Source organism: Ctenocephalides felis, unplaced genomic scaffold, assembly GCF_003426905.1.
Source record: "Ctenocephalides felis isolate EL2017-DRISC unplaced genomic scaffold, ASM342690v1 CF-g0.4_SCAFFOLD_03573, whole genome shotgun sequence".
Classification (NCBI taxonomy): Eukaryota; Metazoa; Arthropoda; class Insecta; order Siphonaptera; family Pulicidae; genus Ctenocephalides; species Ctenocephalides felis.
The window spans coordinates 14,714,941-14,737,263 of NW_020539727.1; the positions used below are offsets into that span (position 1 = coordinate 14,714,941).

Below are 22,323 nucleotides of genomic sequence, written 5' to 3' on the forward strand. Positions count from 1 at the left end.
TGGGAACCATTGCAGACTGATAAGATATCAAATGCTATTGAACCGATATGATTTCAAGAATCAAAACGCTTTCATCTATCTTTTATTATATTTGGCTATATTTGTCATTTTTCATTTATACAGTGAAAACCGACTTTTTCACTAAAAAACCGGTTTTCGAATTCCATAATTTTCGCCAAAAACCGGTTTTTGAAAACCGACAAACCCTAATCTGACCATTGTAAATGTCCACTGATTCAAGTATAAATTTTTACCATGTATAATTTTTTATCAGCACCTTCGGATAGCAACTCGTTCGTGCACATCAATATTCAAACTTTTGGAGATAATCTTCAAAGCACCCCAAAAACAGAAACAGAAGAGCCCTATGAACCAATATTTGACGAAATTCCTAGCCAAGGTGTTTTGAAGAATGCAGAAGTTGAGGTGAGCTTATTAGTGTATTAAATGGAGAGGAAAAAAGGGTCTAACATCTGAATTTTTTTACTGTACTGCAATAAATAAGTAGACATTGAGCCGTTTTGTCGCTAGAAAACGTTTTTAATATTGAAGGATATAATTACAAATATTTTTGAATACATTTATCTTGCAATACAATCATTTTCAACCCCGTGAAAACCCTAAACAACCTCTAAATTAAAAAAAAACACTTAAAAATAAATTTCGGTATGATATAATAAGAATTACGTATAAAGTAAATAATATTTTATGTTTTCTATCTTGATTATCAAATTTTTAACCTTTTTTAGACCTTTAAAAACAACCCCTTGATTGAAAATTGTTTGAAAAAATTATTTTAAAATTGAAAGAAAATTAAGAAATTCAAAATGATATAAATGTTATATCCATAATTTGTTCAACTCTTAAAACTACCCTTGAATAAAAACAGTTAATATGACACTAGTGCCCAGTATAATTTTGTCTAAACTCGTATATTTGTTGTTGTTGTTACTGCAACTATTAATCTTTTATTTGATTATAGTAATAAAACTATAAATAAAATAAAAGTATATTATTTATTCAGGGGCGTAGCGTGCATTGGCGGGGCCCCGTATCAAAATTTTTTTAGAGGCCTCCTCAGGTAGGGCAAAATTTTCTCACAAAAAAATTATAAACCTAAAAGAAATTTTTATTTGTCATCAATATTTATTTATCAATTTTCCAAGATTTCTACAAACAATTCAAATTCAATATACACATTTATTAAAGCATTTATAGCTTATGACGGCTGTAGTTTTTCTAAAATTTATGCTACTATGAACAATGAGGGACTGACTGACTGTTCCTGTGTCATTGAAGTATTTAACTTCCCAAAAAAAGTTTATGTTTTATCAGAAAATACTTGGTTTTTCAATGATAGACTAAGCCGTTTTTTGAAATTCGGAGAACGGTACTAAAATTTTCGTTCTAAACTGTTCGAATATATCGACCGGACCGCATTTACGTAATTAGTTGTTGAAAAAAACGTTCGATTCTGATAAAATTCCATGATCATAACCATCATAATTACTAAAATATTATGAGTCTGCAAAGTCATTAATTTTAAAAATTCATAAAAATTTGTATCTGAAAATGGAAATGGAATGAATCTGAATTTTTAAGTATTGGGTCGATTATTTACACATCGGAAAATACTCAATTTATTTAACACGTGAACCTTTCAGCCACAAGATACTTTACTATAAGAATGATTTATAAAATGCGATTAGTTTTCGAGTCATAACTCCTTCAATTTGTACTCCATCACAATTTGTAATATACTATTTGAAATGTTAATAAAAGGGCTACAACTTTTTTCATCATAATTTTTTTCGTAACTCTTCTCATTTTGAAATGGCGAACGGTTTTTTAAAGGGCTCAAGAGAGTCTCTGATTGTGCGGCCGCGCACTCTTTAAACAATCATAACTCTGTCAATTTTTGTGTGACAGGTAAATGATAAAACACAATAATAATCCAGAAAGATTCCTTTTATTTTTATCTATATGGTTTTATACGTATCTTTTATTATTCTTGAGATATAATGAAAATAAGTTCAATTTTAAAAAAAATTGGATTTTTTTTTTTATAAAATCGTGAGTTTTCTGAAAATAGTTTGTACTAAAGTACTGAATCTGCTAGAATTCATCAAGATGTCTATAATGAAGTAAATTCTAGTTGGAATGTGAATTACTTTAATTCTGGTGGAAATGGCGCTCATTAAACCATTTGATTTAAAAGGAAAAAAAACATTGTATGTGCTTATTTGCATGATAGCTCACGAAGCAAAATATATCAATTAGCCAGTAACTTGAAAAATATTAGTTTTTTTGAAAAGCTATAAAAGATATTTTTTTCTTATAATTAGCTTTTTTTATCGATTTTCGACGTTATTTTGAAAAAATGTAATTACTCAATTGAGAATATAATACTATATAATTTCTAGCCACTTGTTACCAATTTTTCATCCATGTTCACTTTTAGAAAGAACAGAGTGGATATCCTGATGTGCATGATGGAGAATCTGACTTGGTTTGCATTGCTGATGACAATGACATGGATAAAGCTGAGAATTGTGCTTCTGATCAACCACAAAGTCGTGTTTTGGAGATTGTTATCACTCCTAAAAATACCGAAGGAGACAGTAGCAGTGAGATGACTACTGAGGGAAAAAAAGTGGTAACAGTAATAACTGATGGTTTATTGTTGGTGGTTTCATACCAGTTTGTTTGGAGCCAAACCTGGTCGAGTATAGTAGTGCAGAAAACGGAGCGTTTTGAGTCTGAATTTTTTTACTGTGCTCCAATTGCATGAAATTTTGGAATTAGGTTCATCTTACCCTCAAGTTCAAAAGTGAAAACAATTCGGGTGGGATGACATCCCTTCTTAATTACATTTTTCAAAATAACGTCAGAAACCGATAGAAGAACTAATTATAAGCAAAAAATGTCTATCATAGTTTTTCAAAAAACTAATACTTTTCGATTTTCTGGGCACTAAAAGCCCTTTTATTAACCTTTCAAATGGTATATTACAAATTGTGATGAAGTAGAAATTAAAGAAGTTATGACCCAAAAACTAATTGCATTTTTGTCAAATTGTGTCCATCAAATATTTCGAGCAATGTATAAGTAGGCAGTATTTCGTGCCCAAAACTATTGACTATATATATATATATATATATATATATATATATATATATATATTATTAATACAAAATTTTGTATTACTATGTAGATCATGAAATATATCTATCTTCATGGTACAGAATTTTGCCAGGCGATTTATTCTTATAGTAAAGTATCTTATGGCTGAAAGGTCAACGTGTTAAATAAATAAATATAGTTTTACATCACTATAGTCAAATGAAAGTTTAATAATTGCAGTAACAAGGAACAACAAATATACGAGTTTAGATTAAATTATACTGGGTACTAGTGTTATATTAACTGTTTTTATTCAAGGGTGGTTTTAAGAGTTGAACAAATTGTGTATATGGTAATTATTTTCGAAAAAAATGAAATAACATTCATATCATTTAGAATTTCTTAATTTTCTTTCAATTTCAAAATATTTTTTAAAACAATTTTTTATCAAGGGGTCTATAAAGGGTTAAACATTTGATAATCAAGATAGAAACCATAAAATATTTACTTTATACGTAATTCTTATTATATCATACCGAATTTATTTTTAAGTGTTATTTTCTTAATTTAGAGGTTGAAGTAAAGGCATAAAAAATATGTTTTAAATATATCCTTTAACATTAAAAAAGTTTTCTAGCTATAACACGGTTCAATGTCCACTCATTTATTAAGGGCTCGCGGTCCCCCCGGGGGTAGTGCCGGAACCCGAATTGTTTTCACTTTTGAACTTGAGGTTAAGATGAACCTAATTCTAAAATTTCATGCAATTTGGAGCACAGTAAAAAAAATTCAGGGGTTATACCCTTTTTTCCTCTCCATTTACTGCACTATAGTTAAAATTTGTCAACTCCTAGTGCATGAACAAACCAAATTTTGATCAATTGCTCACTCAAATCGAGCCAAAAACTTGGCCCTGACCAAGACTATCAAACCATCAATGAGTTTGTGAATTGTTATAACAAGTTTCCAATTAATTTTTTCATAATAAATTATTTCCTCCCTAGGAAATCACACCAAGCACCCCAGAGCCATCTTCACCTTCAACTGAACAATCCACATCCGATGCAACAACCTTCACCACATCCCAAAACCAGATCATAACCGACGAAGCCACCGAAAATGAAATGTCTGATCAACAATTTTTCCAAGACCAGCAAAACCAAGAAAATCAAGATACCTTGCCTCAATTTGTCCTAGTTGCCAACATTCAAGAAGCTGATGACCCTAATGTTGCAAAAATAAAACAAACTTTGGAAAATTTGATGAAGTCTGCCGATGATAGTAAAGCTGAAGTTGAAGCAGATGTAGTAAAGAAGGCACCTGGAAAAGATGATGTGGAACTTGCTAAAGATGTAAATGTTGAATTGGTAAAGACCAACAAAAAAGCACCTGCTAAAGCTGAATTGAATGTCACAAATGCAGATGTGGTCAAGACCAGCAAGAAAGCCAAAGCAATTCCTGAAGACGAAGACTTTGCAGAAGTAAGTGCACACTATTTTGAAGTCTATTATCATATTTCTTGAAATTTTTTTTGATACATTATGACCCAGATTTATAGTGGGTGGTGACAAGGGAATGCAATACCGGTATCCCGGTGTACCGAATTACCGGTAAACCGCCCGATTTTTCGTCGATATTTTTACCGGTATTTACCCCAAAAATACTGGTATTTTTACATAAGCGCTATCTGATACATAATACGTTAAAGTTTAAATTTCTCGGAACAAATTTATCTTTAAAATCCATAATCGCATATAAACAGCTATATCTTCAAGTGATTCTATAGGTAGGATAAACAAATGTCAAATATTATCTCAACTGAATATTTATTGCTTTACTAAGGGCTACATATCGTGTTACAATAAATAGAATTGGGCTGATAGATAATTATGCTTGTTTCATCTTATGTAAAAATGTAACAGTTTTTTAAGTGATATTTGCGCCAAAATATTTTATATCATATAGATTACCCCTGCGTGATCTTTATTTTTTTCTAACTTTGTACATAATAATTATGATAATTACTAAATATTTTTACTCCTTATTACAATTATAAAATATTATTGTTCGAAAACGTTTTGAAGTTTGAAAATACTATAGAAGCATCAAATTGTTTTAAATAACAATACTCAACAATTGTAGTAACTTATCTTCTATATATATAAAAATAAGTCGGGTTTTCCTTCCTGATGAAATAACTCCAGAACGTACGAACCGATTTCGGCAATTTTGCATTCGTTGGAAAGGTCTCGGGCTCCGCAAGGTTTATAGCTAAGAAAATTAGTGGTGCATGGCATCGTGTCCTAATGCAAATTGCTGGAACTTCACGCACCGTAATTAAAAATTCGAGTAATAAAAATAATCAATAATTGTTTTAAATAATTGCAAATAGATTATCTTCTATATATATAAAAATAAGTCGGGTTTTCCTTTCTGATCAAATTTTTCCTTTTCAAATATAAAACAATCAAAAAATTTCTTCATTTTTATCACGAAACCATCTGGTGGCGAAACGGAGTTCGTCGGGTTTGCTAGTTATTTATAAATATCGACAAAGTATCCGATCTCAAATTAGTGTAAAAAATATTTTTTTAAAATATTGGAGATTGTGCTAATTTAACACATCGGATACAGACAATACAGTTTATTATAATAATGTAATATGATCTTTTATGAGTTTTTGGTCTTTCTTACTCATAAGTTTGTTTTTGGTGAAAAGTACTCAATATACTCGATAGTGATAATGAATTAATTAAATTGGATATTTATTTTATTGTTTTTATTGTTTAGTTGAATATAGTTGTAGTTGTATATACATTTTTTTATATTTGTACTAGTAACTTTCAATTTTGTATAGGTTTGTTTAAGATAATAAAAATACCAGTAATTTACCGGTATTCCGGTTTTAAAATGAAAAAATACCAAAATACCGAAAAATTATTCATTCTTATCGACTGGAAGACCAACTTATTGGCCTACGGACAGAAACAAACACCCAGACCTTCTAGATTTTTATATTATAAATGGCATTTCTAGCTTATACACAAACATAGAAGATAATTCAGATTTTTAAGTTGGGTTAGAAAAGTCCATACTGTGTTTTAAAGTATAAATATGCTCTGCTATCATAGTTTTAAATTGCTTCGAATTTTTTTAATTATTTTTATGTTGTTGTAAACGTTTCATTAAGTTCTGGCTTGTTTCTCCTATGTAAATTAAATTACAATCTAGACAATTTATTTGATAAACAAGATTTCTAAGTCGTTTCGATATTAAAAGGGGTTTTTGTTTTGGTAAAAATAGTACTAGTCGTTGTACTAAAATTGTTTACAAGTCGGGGTCCAGATTTATAAAAAAGTTTTTTCCAAGGAATATACAATTCTTTAATGTATGGTATTGCGTGGTCAGTTAGATTTATTATAGTACCTATTTTTATTTTGAGTGGATAATAAGAAAAATAATTAAGGTAACGTCCAGAGTTAGTTGGTTTTTGGTACCAATTTGGTAATAGTTTGTTATCCGTAGTACGTATAAGTTTTATGTCTAAGAAATCCGAAGCAATTTAAAACTATGATAGCAGAGCATATTTATACTTTATGATAAATATGATTATAGCGGAAACATATGGATTTAAAATAAATTTTTGAAAGATGAATGAAATATAAGATTTATGTTTTTTATTGATGTTATGCCCGATTATTAGACTTTGTGGATATATATATATATATATATATATATATATATATATCTAAATTTTCTTCTGTTTTTTAGCAACTGAAGCTACAATCTCGACCAAAACGTCACTTCCCAACACTCAGCCAACAACCACCTGATTTTGAAGAACCCAGTTTCCTTCTACAAAGGGATAGTGATGAAGATGAAACCCATGCACCAGATGACCAGGAAGTTTTGTTTCTTTTCCAGACTTCTGCACCACCAGATGCACCTCCAGAGAATAATTTTGGGAGTGGATTTTTGGGTTTTCTTAATAGGCGAGTGAAATAAAATTGTGGTATATATATTTTGGTGTAAAATTGTAACTCTTGTTGTGTATTTGCAGCAGGCCACGTTTTGAGGATATTTTCCCTTTTAATCATTTTCCTTGGGCCACACGATCTAGAGACAATGTTTACGATGGTATGTTTGCTACTACACCAGATTCCAATTTGGGTAAGTTGTAATATTGATATAAACTAGCTGTAAGTGGAATTCTGTCTTCAGGCAATTAAGGCATCGTGCCTTGAGGCAAATTGCTGAAACTTCGCGTACCAAAAATTATTATTTTTTTAAAAACGGTAACATTTTTTAAAATGGTTTACTTCAAAAAATTAGATTTTTGAGAAACTATAAATTTGACTTTTTTTGAAAACAATTTTTTTTTTGAAAAGAAAAATGTTTTCTTCATTTTGACATTTTTTGGAAATTCTGAACTGTTTTTCAAAGCAATCGTACTGCTTTATCTGCATAGAGACGAAATGTCAAAGCGCGCAAGTGCCGCGCCGCCGTCTAACGGATAAGCATTGGTACGGAACCCATAGAAATATAAAAAATTTTTATACTTATTGTTAAAATCTCTATGAAATACCTGATAATTTAATGTGCATATGTCTAATGATCATTTTTGACCGCCAAATGGCTTTTTTTTACTTTTATCATTAGATCTCCGAAACCGCTAGACCTGCCTTCATGAAAATTTGATACAAGTAAAATGTTTTTTGAAAAATTCAAATCGGACGCTCCGTTCTCTTAAAAACTGAGTTGCCGTTTTCGTCATTTTTTGCCCCGTATCTTCGGAACGGCTAGACCTGCCTTCGCCAAAAACTAATCAGCACGTCTCCTTATCAATGCGAATCGAATGTTTTTTGAATTATTCAAATCGGTTGATCCGTGTTCCCGAAATCGTCGACGAAAATTTGTATCCGCACATACATACACACACGTACATACATACATACACACACACACATACATCCATTTTTTCTAAAGTATGCCAAAATGTTCAGAAACCTTTGAAACGTAAAGATATATAAAAAATTTGATTTTCGATTTTTTTGCGATTACTATAACTTGCCCTACGGGAAGTTAATAAAATATCATATAATTTTGACCTAAAAATGGAATTTTTGAATTTAATAAACTATTTTTATCTTAAAAGCTATCAAGAATTTATATAATATGTTAACTTCGTCATAACAGCTGAAGTGTACGGGTTTTGAGATAAGGTCCAAAGGGAAAAGGTTGAAGTATGTTTGTTCTAACAAGTTTCCATCATTGCTTGGAGTCAGTGTCTTACGTTTAAACAGTCTTTACACCGAAAAAATTACAAAAAACCTCTTATCATTGTATGACATTGAAAATATTTGAGGCGTTTGAAAACAAATCAAAACTGTCATCTGCCAAACTTTTGAATTCACTTATAGCCGAAGACAATATTAATAATAATATTAAAATATATTTATGATTATGTATAATAAAAATGTAATAATGACTCATGTACTTTCCGAAGGACAAGTTGTATTTTAGCCAGAAAATCCGATTTGCTAATTTTGTGTTTTCCAGCGTTGTCATGGTAACGCTATATTATGCTTGTTAGTGAAACGGTAAAAATGTCTATTTATTAACTTCCCGTAATTATAGTAATGGGCCAAAAATCAAAAATGAAATAATTTTGCATTTCTCGACGTTTTGAAGGTTTCTGAACATTTTGGCATATCTCAGAAAAAATGGATGTGTGTGAATGTGTGTGTGTTTTGTATGTCCGCATCTTTTCGTCCCCGTTTTCGGGCGCACGGATCAACCGATTTGAATGGTTTAAAAAGCATTCGATCCCTATTGATAGGGAGATGTGCTGATTAGTTTTTGGCAGAGGTAGGTCCAGCCGTTACGGAGATACGCAGCAAAGAGTGCAGAAAATACAAATCGAGTTTGTGAGAGAATGGAGTATCGGATTTGAATGATCTAAAAAACATTCAATTTGTAATGATTGGGAAAAGAGGTGATTAGTTTTTGGCAAAGGCAGATCCCGTCATTTCGAAGATACAGAGCTGAATGTGCAAAAAATGGCAGTATTTGAGTTAACTGAGTGTCCGATTTGAATGATCTAAAAAACTTTCTGCTTGTATTGACAAAACAATTGATTTCGAGGATAAAAAATTATTACACCTTTTTTTATTTTTCATAAAATATTTTTGCAATATTGGATTAATTTACCCAGTCTAAGCACAGTCAAAGCGCCACTCTAGTACAAATGTTTACCCAAGTGCGTTTAGACTGTTTTTGTACTGGAGAACTTTTCCAATTTTGTGAAAACTATTGAAAAATGTGAAAATACCGTCAAGCTAAGCACAGTATAAGTGAAAATGTCGCTTAGAATTATTTGCAAATGCGTTTAGACTGTGACTATACGGAAGCACTTTTTTAATTTTGTGTAAATTAAGGCAACTATTTTTTTTTAAATTGAATTCGAAATGAAATGACGATTGTTGTTAATGTTCTGGAGATAAATTGATTTATGATGTACATTTGATTTACTCAGATATAACAAGATAGCAAAAATAATGAGAGTTACAGTGTTTGTGATAATATATTTGAAAACGTTTAAAATTTTTCGAATATTTCATTACGGTACGGGAAGTTCCAGCAATTTGCCTTAAGGCACGATGCCATACACCACTAGTTTACTCATTTTTTTTACCATTTCAGATAAGAAACAGGAAACTGTTCTCTTCTTATCGCCAGGATCAGAAAACGAAGAAGATTCTGACTTCCCCGAACAAAATCGTGGCAGTCGTCTTTTTGATATTATCAATCGCCTCAGAAAACCCTGGTTCAGCTCTAATTCCGATATTTTGAATAATCCTGACTCATTTGATGAAACTAGATCTGATAGAATAATTCATGGCACAGGATATGCAGGTATAATATAATCGATAAATTATATCAACAATTAGTAAGATTTCTTGTTTGGATTTTTTCTTATTAAAATTGACTGTGTGTGTATGCTATGTAATCATAAACTATATATTTGATAGCAGTGAAAATTTGGGAAAACATTCCCGGACAGGTTTTTCCATACTTTGATTGGAACCAAGTAGAAGGGGTTGGACACACTCACACTTAGTTTTTTTCACCTCCCATCAATATTTTTTTGAATTCCTTGATGACATTGCTTCTATTTCATTCACTAGATACAAATTTAATTAAAATGGTTGGGGTAAAAAGGACCAGCTGAAACTTTACACTAGCAACGATGTAAAAAATAAGATAATAAAAAAGTATATTAAGTTAGAAGGGATTAGAATTTTACAAAAAATAAATTAAATTCATAGTTATTCCAATCATTGTAAAAATGTGCCAATTAAATTTGTGTTGGACATTGGGTAAATAATGGAACTTTTAGTCCAGGAAACCTCTCGTAATTAAAAATGAGAAATTGGGTATTGCCCCATATGGGGTAAACAAGGACAGATGGATTTTTTTAGAAAAAGTAGCAAATAAACATATTTCTTTCTAAACATTCGATAATTGGTTGTCTGATATGTATCATGTGCTACGGTGTATTTTATTTGATTTCCACAGAATACATACTGAAAGTCAAATAAATACTCCTATATTGCAATGCTGAAGGGAATATTTCACTCGATGATGCATTTTGATAAAAAGATATAAGATTAATCCATTTTTGTTTAGATTTTCATATATGTGTATAACACAGCAGTCGAGTGATCGGGTTAATTATATAAAATCTGATCAGAATTTATATAAATCTGAATTAGTTGAATATTTTGTTTAAACAAAATTGCACTATTTTTTTGTGCTGCGATGTATGTTGTTTGGTTTTGCTAAAAGTAAAAAATACTGATATCCTATAAATTCCTATATGGCGATGCTGAATGGGATATTTCACTCAATGATGCACTCTATTCCGCCTTGATAACAGAATCGCATTTTTGTTTTTTTTTATTTTTTTTTTTTAAATTTTCTAGACATATTCTGATAGTTGGTTGTCTGATGTGTTATGTGCTGTGATGTATATTCTTTGATATATTATATATAAAAATATGATTTGCACAAAAAGAGTGCTACAACGCCAAAAAGTGCATTTTCATATTAACATTTCAAAAAAGTTGATATTTTGAGTTTCTAGTAACACTTGCGATTCGTTTGATAGCGTTTTTGTGTTTAAATATAACTACGTACTTAAATAATATTCACGTAAAACATCCTATTAAACGAAATTGAACATCATCTGTCAAAAACATTTGACATTTGACGTATTAGCCACCGTCTATTGCTTTATTCAAATACGCTTCTACAAAAAATTTCAAACTGAAAATGTAAAGTTTCTACGCGAATTTTAAATATTATCTCACCTTTCCATCAACCTACTAATTAGCTTTTTCAAGACTTAAGTCTGGCCAAATCGGTTTAACCGTTCTCGAGTTTTAACGGATCATTTTATCGAGAGCTCCATTTTTATATATAAGATTACAGCTAAGTTATCTATATAAGTTTGAGTAAGTTGAATAATTTGTTTAATAAAAATTGCATTATTTATTGCAGCAATGGAGCAGGCGAGAAGACATAAAGAGCTTCAGGAGAAAGAAATGTTGAAGTACTCTTATTGGTTCAGGACTATTATCATAGGTTAGTAATAATAATAATAATAACTAGTTAAAATTCCCTAACTTCCCTAAATGCACTCTAAATCACTTGATCAACCGAAATCGAAATTTATGGACCGATGTTATGGCAAGGCTATGTTATGAAGAACTTTCCATACTAAATATTGACAAAAGCCATGTGGTTGCTGTGCAGTCAGGCGTATTTCTTAGGTTATCAGATAGAAAACCTAACCTAGAAACCGCACAAATGCCAAAAAACGATGTTAGATAACAGGGTCTTTCTGACCCAGCTTCATAACATACGAGTGACGTTGCAGTTTATGTGTCTGAAGCCTGAATGCACAGCAAATACATGACATTTCGTCAGTATAATTCAGTAGCATAATGTATGGAAGTTGGAGCGTAACATGGCCTTGCCATAACATTTTTATGCTTTATACTTATAATTCTCAAATAAAAATGTGTCATCTATCCTCTTACCAGATTGTTTCGTAGTAGTTTCGATTCTCCTAGTCGTCTACTACACTTTTCGCAAATCTTGCAAAAACAAGCCAACGATTTCGGCAGCAGAATTTGTCTCCGAAGTTGACGCAGCAGCAAAAAAGCTGCAGCAAACGGACGCCACTGGCGGAATACGGGGCGTACATCCCGCCTAAGTAGAAGGAGATAGTAAATAGTATTTGTTTTTGTTAAATTTTAAATTATGTACGTTTAAATTAAATTTTAATCTTAGTTTTTTATGTTAAATTTAAAATTGTGTACGTCTAATTTAATTTGTAATTTTAGTTTCTTGAGTTAAATTTAAAATTGTGTACAAGTTTTAATGTATGTAATTTTAAAAGTGTGACCTAATATTAAATTATTGGATAAATAAAATCTTATAAAAGACATTTATTTTTTGTTTTAATAGGGAAAAGTAGTTGTGGGGTAGTGACAGTCGTCATATCAGCAAAAATGTACTGATTTTGAGATAGGGTCCAAATGGAGAAACATAAAGTATGCTTGTTCGAACAAGTTTACACTATTGCATTAAGTCAGTGTCTTACGTTAAAACAATAATAACACTGAAGATGGTGGTGATAAATTAATTAAAATTTAATTAATATAATTAATCTCAAAGTTATTTCTAATATGATCTTTAGTTTATCACAAATTTCAGCCAGAAATTCAATTTTAGAGAAATTGTAATAGTCATAGATAAGGAAATGGTAATTGTAATCGGCATTTTTCCATAGGATAAACATAAACAATATTAAAATATTTATTAAAAATATTATTTTTTTTTTGTTTTGAATGAACATGTAAGGCACTATATGTAATTCCAATAGTAACTAAAAATGTATTTAAAAGAACTATTAAATGTCATAAAAATTTAATCAGAATTTGTGATTTAATAGTGATAGATAGGTGATTATATATATATATATATATATATATATATATATATATATATATATACATTTGTATATTTATTTAGTACTTGTGATTGATAAGAATAATTTCTTTATTAGTTGAAGAGACAGTTTGAAGTCAATGATTGTTCTGCAAACAACCATGACAATTGTTATTAATTATATAAATTATTTATTTCTATCAAATTATTAAACAATCATAAATAATAAATACATATAAATATACAGAATAAATCGCAAAAATCGAGAACTTAAATGTTGATGAAAATATTTGGAAGATTGATTGTTTATATATTAATAGTGTGTCAAAAGTGAAAAATATTTTAAATATAGTGAAATTTTAAAAAAATACAAAATGTTTGGAGGTAAGTTCTAAAAATTTTAGTATCATTTTCCATAATTATAAAACAAATTATTTTTGTGTAGATTTATGTATGAATTTATTATTATATTTTAAGCATTAATAATTATTGATAAATTACTGACAAAAATAATACATTTATTATAATAATAAATTTATCTAGTTCTGAATTTGAAATTAAAATTGGTCAAAACAAAGTTTATTTAGAAAATCAGTTAATTTTAGTTATAAATTAAATATTAATACTGATCACTATTCATTATTATTCACTAAAAATATGTGAAGTAAACTTTTTGATTAGGATTTTTTGAAAAATAATTTTGAACATTTATTGAACTTGGAATAAATTCCAGATTTGTTATTTAAAAGTCAAATATTAACTAATTGAAAATTTTACAATTATTTTCATAAATGTACCTGATACCAGCTAAATTTATACCTATTAATTTTAAAAAGGAATAAAAAAATTAAAAAAAAAAACGACGTTCGAAGACATTCTACAAAAGCCATGTCAACAATATGAAAAAAATGTTTTAACATAGATCCATGTCAGTCATATATGTGTGACATTAAAGATAGTGTTTTCCAGTAATTTTTTCAAAAAAACAAAGATTTTTGATACTTGATATATATTTAATGTGAATAAATTTGAAGTTTACTTGAATAAATTTAATGTGATTTTTTTTATATTTTCGGGACAATTAACGTGTGTGTTAATCACTGGTCATTATATAATATTTATTATATATTTTTTGGACAACCACTGGGTTGCCAAATAAATTCTTAAGTGTATTTTCTACAAAAATTTGAATACAATAATCAATTTAACTGTTTTCTAATTACAGAAATTTTCAAAGCTTGTTCAAATTTTTTAGTATTTTTTGTTCATACTGTAAACATTAAAGCATTTTCTACATAGAGAAAATTACGATTCATTTTGGTCAAATTTTATACTAAAACTTTGGATTTTTTTGTCCATCTGCTCAACTATTAATTATTATCCTGAGTCATTTTATTTTTACAGACACTAGATCAATCTTAAATACGTTTCAGAATTAGTTTCGATTACTAATCACTTGACATCATAAAATAGCAGTAGTTACTTACTATAAGATAAGGTGATAAGAAAAGTGATTTTCTAATTTTTAACTCTATTAATAACCTTATTTATTTTACGAATTAAATTTGTTACGCGTAGGTATATTTGTTAAGGATTAAAATTTCAGTAATAAATAATAATGTAATCAGGAAACGGAAAATCTTACAAAATTGTTGTAAGAATGATTTTTATAAATACTTTTTTAAAATTAGTATTCTGTAATATAAATATAGTAAAAAAATTGTTAATAATTATTCGTTATTATGAAAATTATTTTCATTTACTCATACTTGAAAATTAAAGGTCTCATTTACATTACTAAAACAAATTTTGAATTAAAAAACTGCAAAAATTTACCTTTCGAATAATACCCAATAAGAGATGAATGTAATATATTTTTAATATGTATATATATATATATATATTTAATAATTTTACTTAAATATACATTATTTAAAAAAAATGTACATAAAAATTTTAATCATTTTTCAACCGACTTCTACGTATTATTAGAATTGCATTTCTATAAAAATAGCAATAAAGCGATTAAAAACTTTATTATTTGTTATAGATTTGTTGAAAAATTAATTAGCGTCCACAAATATCTCTAATAATTGTTTCTTTTAAATAAATTATGGTTTATATTATATTTGACCTGTATATCTTGTTTAATTGATTTATCGGTGTTATATTCCGTTGTTTTGTTCCGAAGATAAAAACTGGGAAGAACTTTGTATGGCTCAAGTATATTTATTGATAATATATATATATATATATATATATATATATATATATATTTGTATATATACTAGCTGACCCGACAGACTTAAGGCCAATAATAATGTAGACTTTTCATTTTCCTTATTCATTCTAATATTGTCTAGGCTCATAAGTGAAATTTCTGGTAGGTGACAGAATTTTCAGGTGTCAAAATGTTTTCAATACCAAATAATGATGATATTTTTGAAATTTTTCCATTCATTTCTACAATATTTTCAGATCTTTTTCAGACCTGTAGGTGTGTAAATCAATAAATTGTTTGGATTTCCAATTCTTCTAAGCTAAAAATAGTTGACCATGACTAAAACATGGATATCAATAAGTTAATTCCCCAATTTTTTTAATTCAATATGTATATATTACAGCCCTTAAATAAAAATGTAAAGTACGTTAATATTTCTACATCTGTCTATCTGAATTATGTAATTTCATCTGCCAAACAAATACTGTATTTTGTATTATTTTAATTTCTGGCACTTATCAGCTGCTTTTTGGCAATAATAATGTAGATATTACACTTTTCTTATTCATTCTAATATTGTCTAGGCTCATAAGTGAATTGAAATTTCTGGTAGGTGACAAAGTTCTCAAGTGTCAAAATATTTTCAATGCCAAACAATGATATGTTGTTTTTTGCAATTTTTTTCATTTGTTTCTACAATATAACTATTGTTTTATAATTCATGACATTTTAATAATTCTCCTTAACAAACTCCAAAAAGATTTATCAAAGTTCGAATAACCGTGTAGGAGGAGTTTGAATGCATACATCGTAATAATATTGCCCAGGCTCAAAATTTAACCTAAATTTCAAGTGAATCGACATTTCTGGCAGATGTCAGAGTTCCCGGATTTTTTGCATTTTTTTCTATTTACTTCTACAATATTACTGTAGTTTTATAATTCATCACATCTTAAACATTTCGCTCAACAGACTCCAAAAAGATTTATCAAAATTCAAATACCCGTTTAGGAGGAGTTTGAATTCATACACCGGTACAGAAGAATTTTATATATAAGAATATAATAGTTAGAAATTTGGTCTTCGAGTCGAAACGTCGAGTAAACATAAAATTAGCAAATACATTTTTTGGCGAAAACAAACTTTTCTTTCGAAATAAAATTTGGTCAATAAACTCGTTAAATTAGAAATATTCATAAAAACTAATGAAAAAATTTCAAATGAATTTTATAAATAATTATAATAACAACAATATAAATCTCTGTCTACAAATTTTGAGTTAAAACCGGTGACGTCGAGACTAAACTGCTATTAATAATAAAATTAATTAAACCGTACGTAATTTTTTTGATTGGAGATTATCAAGTCAAAAGTCTTTAAAGTCTTTATCTCACAAAATGTAAATAATGAGGAAGCACATTTTATTATTATTAAAAAGACCTTACGTCACTTGGACGACCAAGAACAGGGCAATGTATCTTTTCATTGAGAATTATTAATAGATTTTTTTCAGACATTGCAAATAAGTCGATGTTTGCTATACAGTAAATTAATGTCTTTATGGGATTATATTTTAAATGTTTAAAAATAAATATGGTAATAGATAATTGCTTGTTATAAACATCGTAAGTCATAGGTACTAACGATATTATATGGGTACTTAATTTATTATTAATTATATATATTAGGGTGGTCCTTCATATAGACATTTTCGAATATCTTTGATCCCAGGGGCTCAAATGCTTCCAAATTGATTAAAAAAAATTCTCTACAAGTTTTAACTTTTAATATTGTCTTTTAGATAGAGCGCAATTCAATCAAAGTTTCGTAGGGAAAAAGCATGAGAAATATTTTCAAAAATTTTAAAAATGTTTTTTAGATATAATTTAGCGAACAAATGAATGAGTTGTATTCAAAATTCGACACTTTACAAAACAAATTATGAAAAACCTGTTATGAAGAGACTCGAATTTTCAATAAAAGATGACACATATTGTCACTTTTAATTCATTTGTCGCTAAGTTATACCTAAAAAACATTTGTATGATACCAAAATTTGCATTTGAATGGACTATAAGATTATGTAATTTCATTTACAGATATAAACTTATACAAAATATGTGGATTTTTTAAAAGAATTTTCATGAACTGCCTATACATAAAATTGTATATTAAATTATCTCGAATAACGTCATAACGCTTTTTCAAAAAAAAGACTTATAAAAAGTTTTTTCCAAGAGAAGAAATTTATCTAGAAATAAATGATATTATTTTTATGAAGACAACTAAAAGTCTCGAGTCCCAGTTTATTTTATTTATTTATTTTATTTTACTTTTTAAATATATAGCCTACAGATTTTTTCCAAGAGGAAAACATTAAAAATACAATTATTATATATTATGAATAACAATTAATATATAATACAGTTTATTAATTTAGTGAACAGGTGAAATAAAACCAAAAAAAAAAAAATATTATAATAAATACCAAAAATTTTAAAAATTTTGAATAATTTTTATGAAAACGCAATGAAGTTTTGCGAGACAATCAGCCAAGACGTTTCTTGAGAATATGCAAAAAAGTGCAAAAAAATTTGTCAAAATGTTTATAACAATTTGGAAAAGATCTGTCAGGCCGTATCGAAATTGATATTTTTTGCATAAATTCACGTTTCAGAGACTTCTGAACATTTTGACGTACCTCAGAAAATATGAATGAATGTGTGTGTGTTTGATGTGGATACAATTTTTGTCAACGATATTGAGAACACAAATCATCCGATTTGAATGATTCAAAAATCATCCGATTTGAATGATTCAAAAAACATTCGATTCCTCTTGATAGGGAAATGTGCTGATTAGCTTTTGGCAAAGGCAGGTCCAGCCGTTTCGGAAATACGGAGCAAAGAGTGCAGAAAATAGTAATCAAGTTTTTGAGAAAATGGAGCATCCGATTTGAATGATCTAAAGAACATTCAATTAGTAATGATTGGGAGAAGTGGTGATTAGTTTTTGGCAAAGTCAGGTCCAGCCGTTTCGGAGATATGGATCTAAATGTGCAAAAAATGGCAGTTTTTGAGAAAACTAAACACGTGATTTGAATGATTCAAAAAACTTTGTGCTTGTATTGACAAAACAATTGCTCTTGAGGATAAAAAATTATTACATCTTTTTTTATTTTCCATAAAATATTTTTGTAATTTTGGATTAAAAATTCAAAAAATTGCCCAGGCTAAGCACAGTCTAAGCGCCGCTCTGGTACAAATGTTTACCCAAGTGCGTTTAGACTGCTTATGTTCTGGAGCACTTTTTCGATTTTGTGAAAACTATTAAAAAATGTGAAAATGTCGCCTAGCTAAGCACAGTATAAGTGAAAATGTAGCACAGAATTATTTGCAAATGCGTTTAGACTGTGACTATACGGAAGCACTTTTTCAATTTTGTGCAAAATTAGGCAACTATTTTTTTGAAATTGAATTCGAAATGAAATCACGATTGTTAATGTCCTGGAGATAAATTGATTTATGATCTACATTTGATTTGCTCAGATATAACAAAATAGCGAGAATAAATAAAGTTACAGTATTAGTAATAATATATTTGAAAACGTTTGAAATTTCTCGAATATTTCATTACGGTACGGGAAGTTTCAGCAATTTGCCTTAAGGCACGATGCCATACACCACTAGTTTATATTCTATTCATCAATTTATTCACATAGTTCTTTGACTCTTGACTAAAATCACATTTTTTAAATACATCGTGTATAAATTGTGACTCAAAATTTTCTACGACATTCCAATGACAACTATTACTACTCGAAGGCCTATTTAATAAACTTTAGAATTTATTTAAGCAAATCCATTCATTTTTTGTCCCAATGTTTACTTATTATTCGGGTATTCACCGTTTCTTGCAGAATGAGTATGCTAATTCAAGTTTTTTGCATAAGTTGCAATCAATCGACTTATACGATTTGTTAATAACAATCTTTTTGGAATCCGATCAGTCTTGAGAAGACATTGAACGATAAATGAATCAATAATAACAAATAAATTTTATTAAAAAAATATATTTATTATTATTTATTATTTTTTATTACTATGTTTAATTTGAGAGTATTGAGTTTGTTTCAAAATGTGTCGAGAAAGTTGTTTGAAAATGTGCAAATTTTTGAAGATTTTACCGCGGAAAATAGAAGTGTCGATACAGGTAGTTTGGTTAAAAGTGATTTTTTTTGCATGAAAAGTGTGTATATAAATTTTTATTTTGGATTTAACAGTTTTAGCCTTTTTTCGAAATGCACAAAAAGATTTTTATAATACCAGTGATGATGTTGTGGAGGAATTTACGACAGAAATTTCGACTGTGGTGTCAGGTAAATAATAAAATATAAATAATATAAGATGAAAAAATAATGGATTTTTATTAGGGTAGTTCTTAATATGGATATTTTCGAATTTCCTTGTTCCCAGGGGCTAAATGCTTCCAAATTGATACAAAACTAGTGGGGCGCATGGCATCGTGCCTTAAGGCAAATTGCAGGAACTTCCCGTACCAGAAATTATTTTTTTCAAAAAGATTAACATATTTGAAAAAAATTTATTCTGAAAAAATTAGATTCTTGAGAACTATCAATTTTTTGACAAAAATTTACTTTTTTTTGAAAAAAAAGACTTTTTGAAGAATAAATTATTTTGAAATATTTTGGAAATTCTGAACTTTTTTTCAAAGCAATCGTTCTTTTTTAACTGCATAGCGACGAAATATCGAAGCACGTAAGCGCCGCATCGCCGTCTAACGGATAAACATTGGTACGGAACCCATAAGAATGAAAACAAAATTTATACTTATTGTTGAAATCTCTATAAAATATCTGATAATTTGATGTGCATATGTCTAATGATCATTTTTGTCCGCCAAATGGCATTTTTTTACTTCTTTCACTAGATCTCCGAAACCACTAGACCTGCTTTTATAAAAAATTGATCAGTTTTTCACCTTGTCGATAAAAGTAAAATGTTTTTTGAAATATTTAAATCGGACGCTCCGTTCTCACAAAAACTGAGTTACCATTTTTAACACTTTTTGCCCGTATCTTCGGAACGGATAGACCTGCCTTCGCCAAAAACTAATCATCACGTCTCCTTATCAATACGAATCGAATGGTTTTTGAATTATTCAAATCGCTTCATCCGTGTTCCCGAAATCGTCGACGAAAATTTGTATCCGCACACACACGCATACACGCACAAACATACAGATATTTTTGCGATTACTATAACTTGCCCTACGGGAAGTTAAAAAATTAATTTGAATAAAATGTAATTTTTGATTTGAACCTTTTTGATTTGTTCTTTCTGGTACGACCTTCTGAATGATGACACATATTGAGTGTCGAACTGTAAAAAGTTAAGAAAATTAGGAATTAGTAATATTAATTACCTTCCCGTAAATTATTGTAATGGGCCAAAAATCGAAATTGAAAATTTTTACATTTCTCGACGTTTTGAAGGTTTCTGAACATTTTGGCATACTTCAGAAAAAATGGATGTGTGTGTGTGTGTGTGTGTGTATGTATGTATGGATACAAATTTCCAGTCACGTTTTCGGGCGCACGGATCAACCGCTTTGAACGGTTCAAAAAACATTCGATTTCTATTGATAGGGAGATGAGCAGATTAGTTTTTGGCAAAGGCAGGTCCAGCAGTTACAGAGATGAAGAGCAAAGAATGCAGAAAATAGAAATCGAGTTTTTGAGAGAACGGAGCATCCGATTTGAATGGTCTAAGAAACATTCAATTAGTAATGATTGGGAGAAGTGTTTGTCAGATTTTGGCAAAGGCAGGCCCAGCCATTTCGAAGATAGCAGCTAAATGTGCAAAAAATGGCAGTTTTTGAGAGAAATAAGCGTCCGATTTAAATAATTCAAAAAACTTTCTGTTTGTCTTAACAAAATAATTAATTTTGAAAAAAAAATTTGTTTCAACTTTTTTTTTCAATTTTTTTTTTTTTTTAAAATTTTTTGTATATCGAAAATAATTCAGATTTTATTTTTAATTCTGACTTTGAACAAATAATTTCAACTTTGCAATTCAGTTTATATAATTCCTATAAATATTAGACAATGTTACCCTATTTATAATAATATATTTGAAAACATTCAGTATTCCTCGAATATTTTGTTACGGTACGGGAAGTTCCAGCAATTTGTCTTAAGGCACGATGCCATACACCCAACTCGTTAATATTTAAATTCAATCAATTGAACAAATAGAAATTGTAAAAAATTATATACAAAATCACTATTTTCAATACTGTAGTTATTCAGAATATAATACCAGAGGATAAAATATACTATGTAGTTCAAACTTTTATATTTTTGAATTTAAACAATAGAGTTGTCCAGTAAAACAAGTGTAAACGGGGCTTTAGAATTATATAAATGATCTAATATCAAATTCAAATGGATGATAAAAGATTTCGCATGTTAAATTAAGAACACTTTAACAACTTAAATGCTTTTAATTCGACACATTTAATATGACATACATGTAACATCCGTATTTTAAATTCAAATCCTTCTGTAACTTAAGATAGTATACTATCTTAAGGTATTTATTAATACCTTAGATAATTTTTAAAATTAGAAATAAAGCAAAATGTTTAGAATTTTTAAATAAATTTGAAGTTCTAGTGCAAAATTTTGATAAAAAACGACATATATGTAAAATACAAAAAAGCTCTAAAAATAAAATATACAATTGAAAAGGAAGTTTAATAATTTGTGTATAAAAGGTAAATGTAAGTGCTGTTTTTTAATAATAATAATAATAATAATCATAATAGAAATAATGTTATAATTTTTTACCTTGAAGCTTAGGACCAAACTTTAAAAAAAAAGTAAAATGAGAAAAACATAGTCTACCGAAAAATTTAAATTTTAAATTAAAACTTGAAGT

At 28.6% G+C, this 22,323-nt stretch overlaps 1 protein-coding gene across 1 annotated transcript in view; it reads left to right on the forward strand.

The window, feature by feature from the left end:
* Positions 1-12,403, forward strand: part of LOC113389597 — a 35,846-nt gene extending 23,443 nt beyond the window's left edge. The window contains exons 17-24 of the mRNA XM_026626617.1: positions 275-426; positions 2,462-2,656; positions 4,128-4,604; positions 6,895-7,115; positions 7,184-7,293; positions 9,826-10,038; positions 11,686-11,769; positions 12,231-12,403. Of these exons, the coding sequence (XP_026482402.1) occupies positions 275-426; positions 2,462-2,656; positions 4,128-4,604; positions 6,895-7,115; positions 7,184-7,293; positions 9,826-10,038; positions 11,686-11,769; positions 12,231-12,403 (1,625 nt within the window). The remainder of the gene's footprint in view (positions 1-274; positions 427-2,461; positions 2,657-4,127; positions 4,605-6,894; positions 7,116-7,183; positions 7,294-9,825; positions 10,039-11,685; positions 11,770-12,230) is intronic.
* Positions 12,404-22,323: the final 9,920 nt, after the last annotated feature.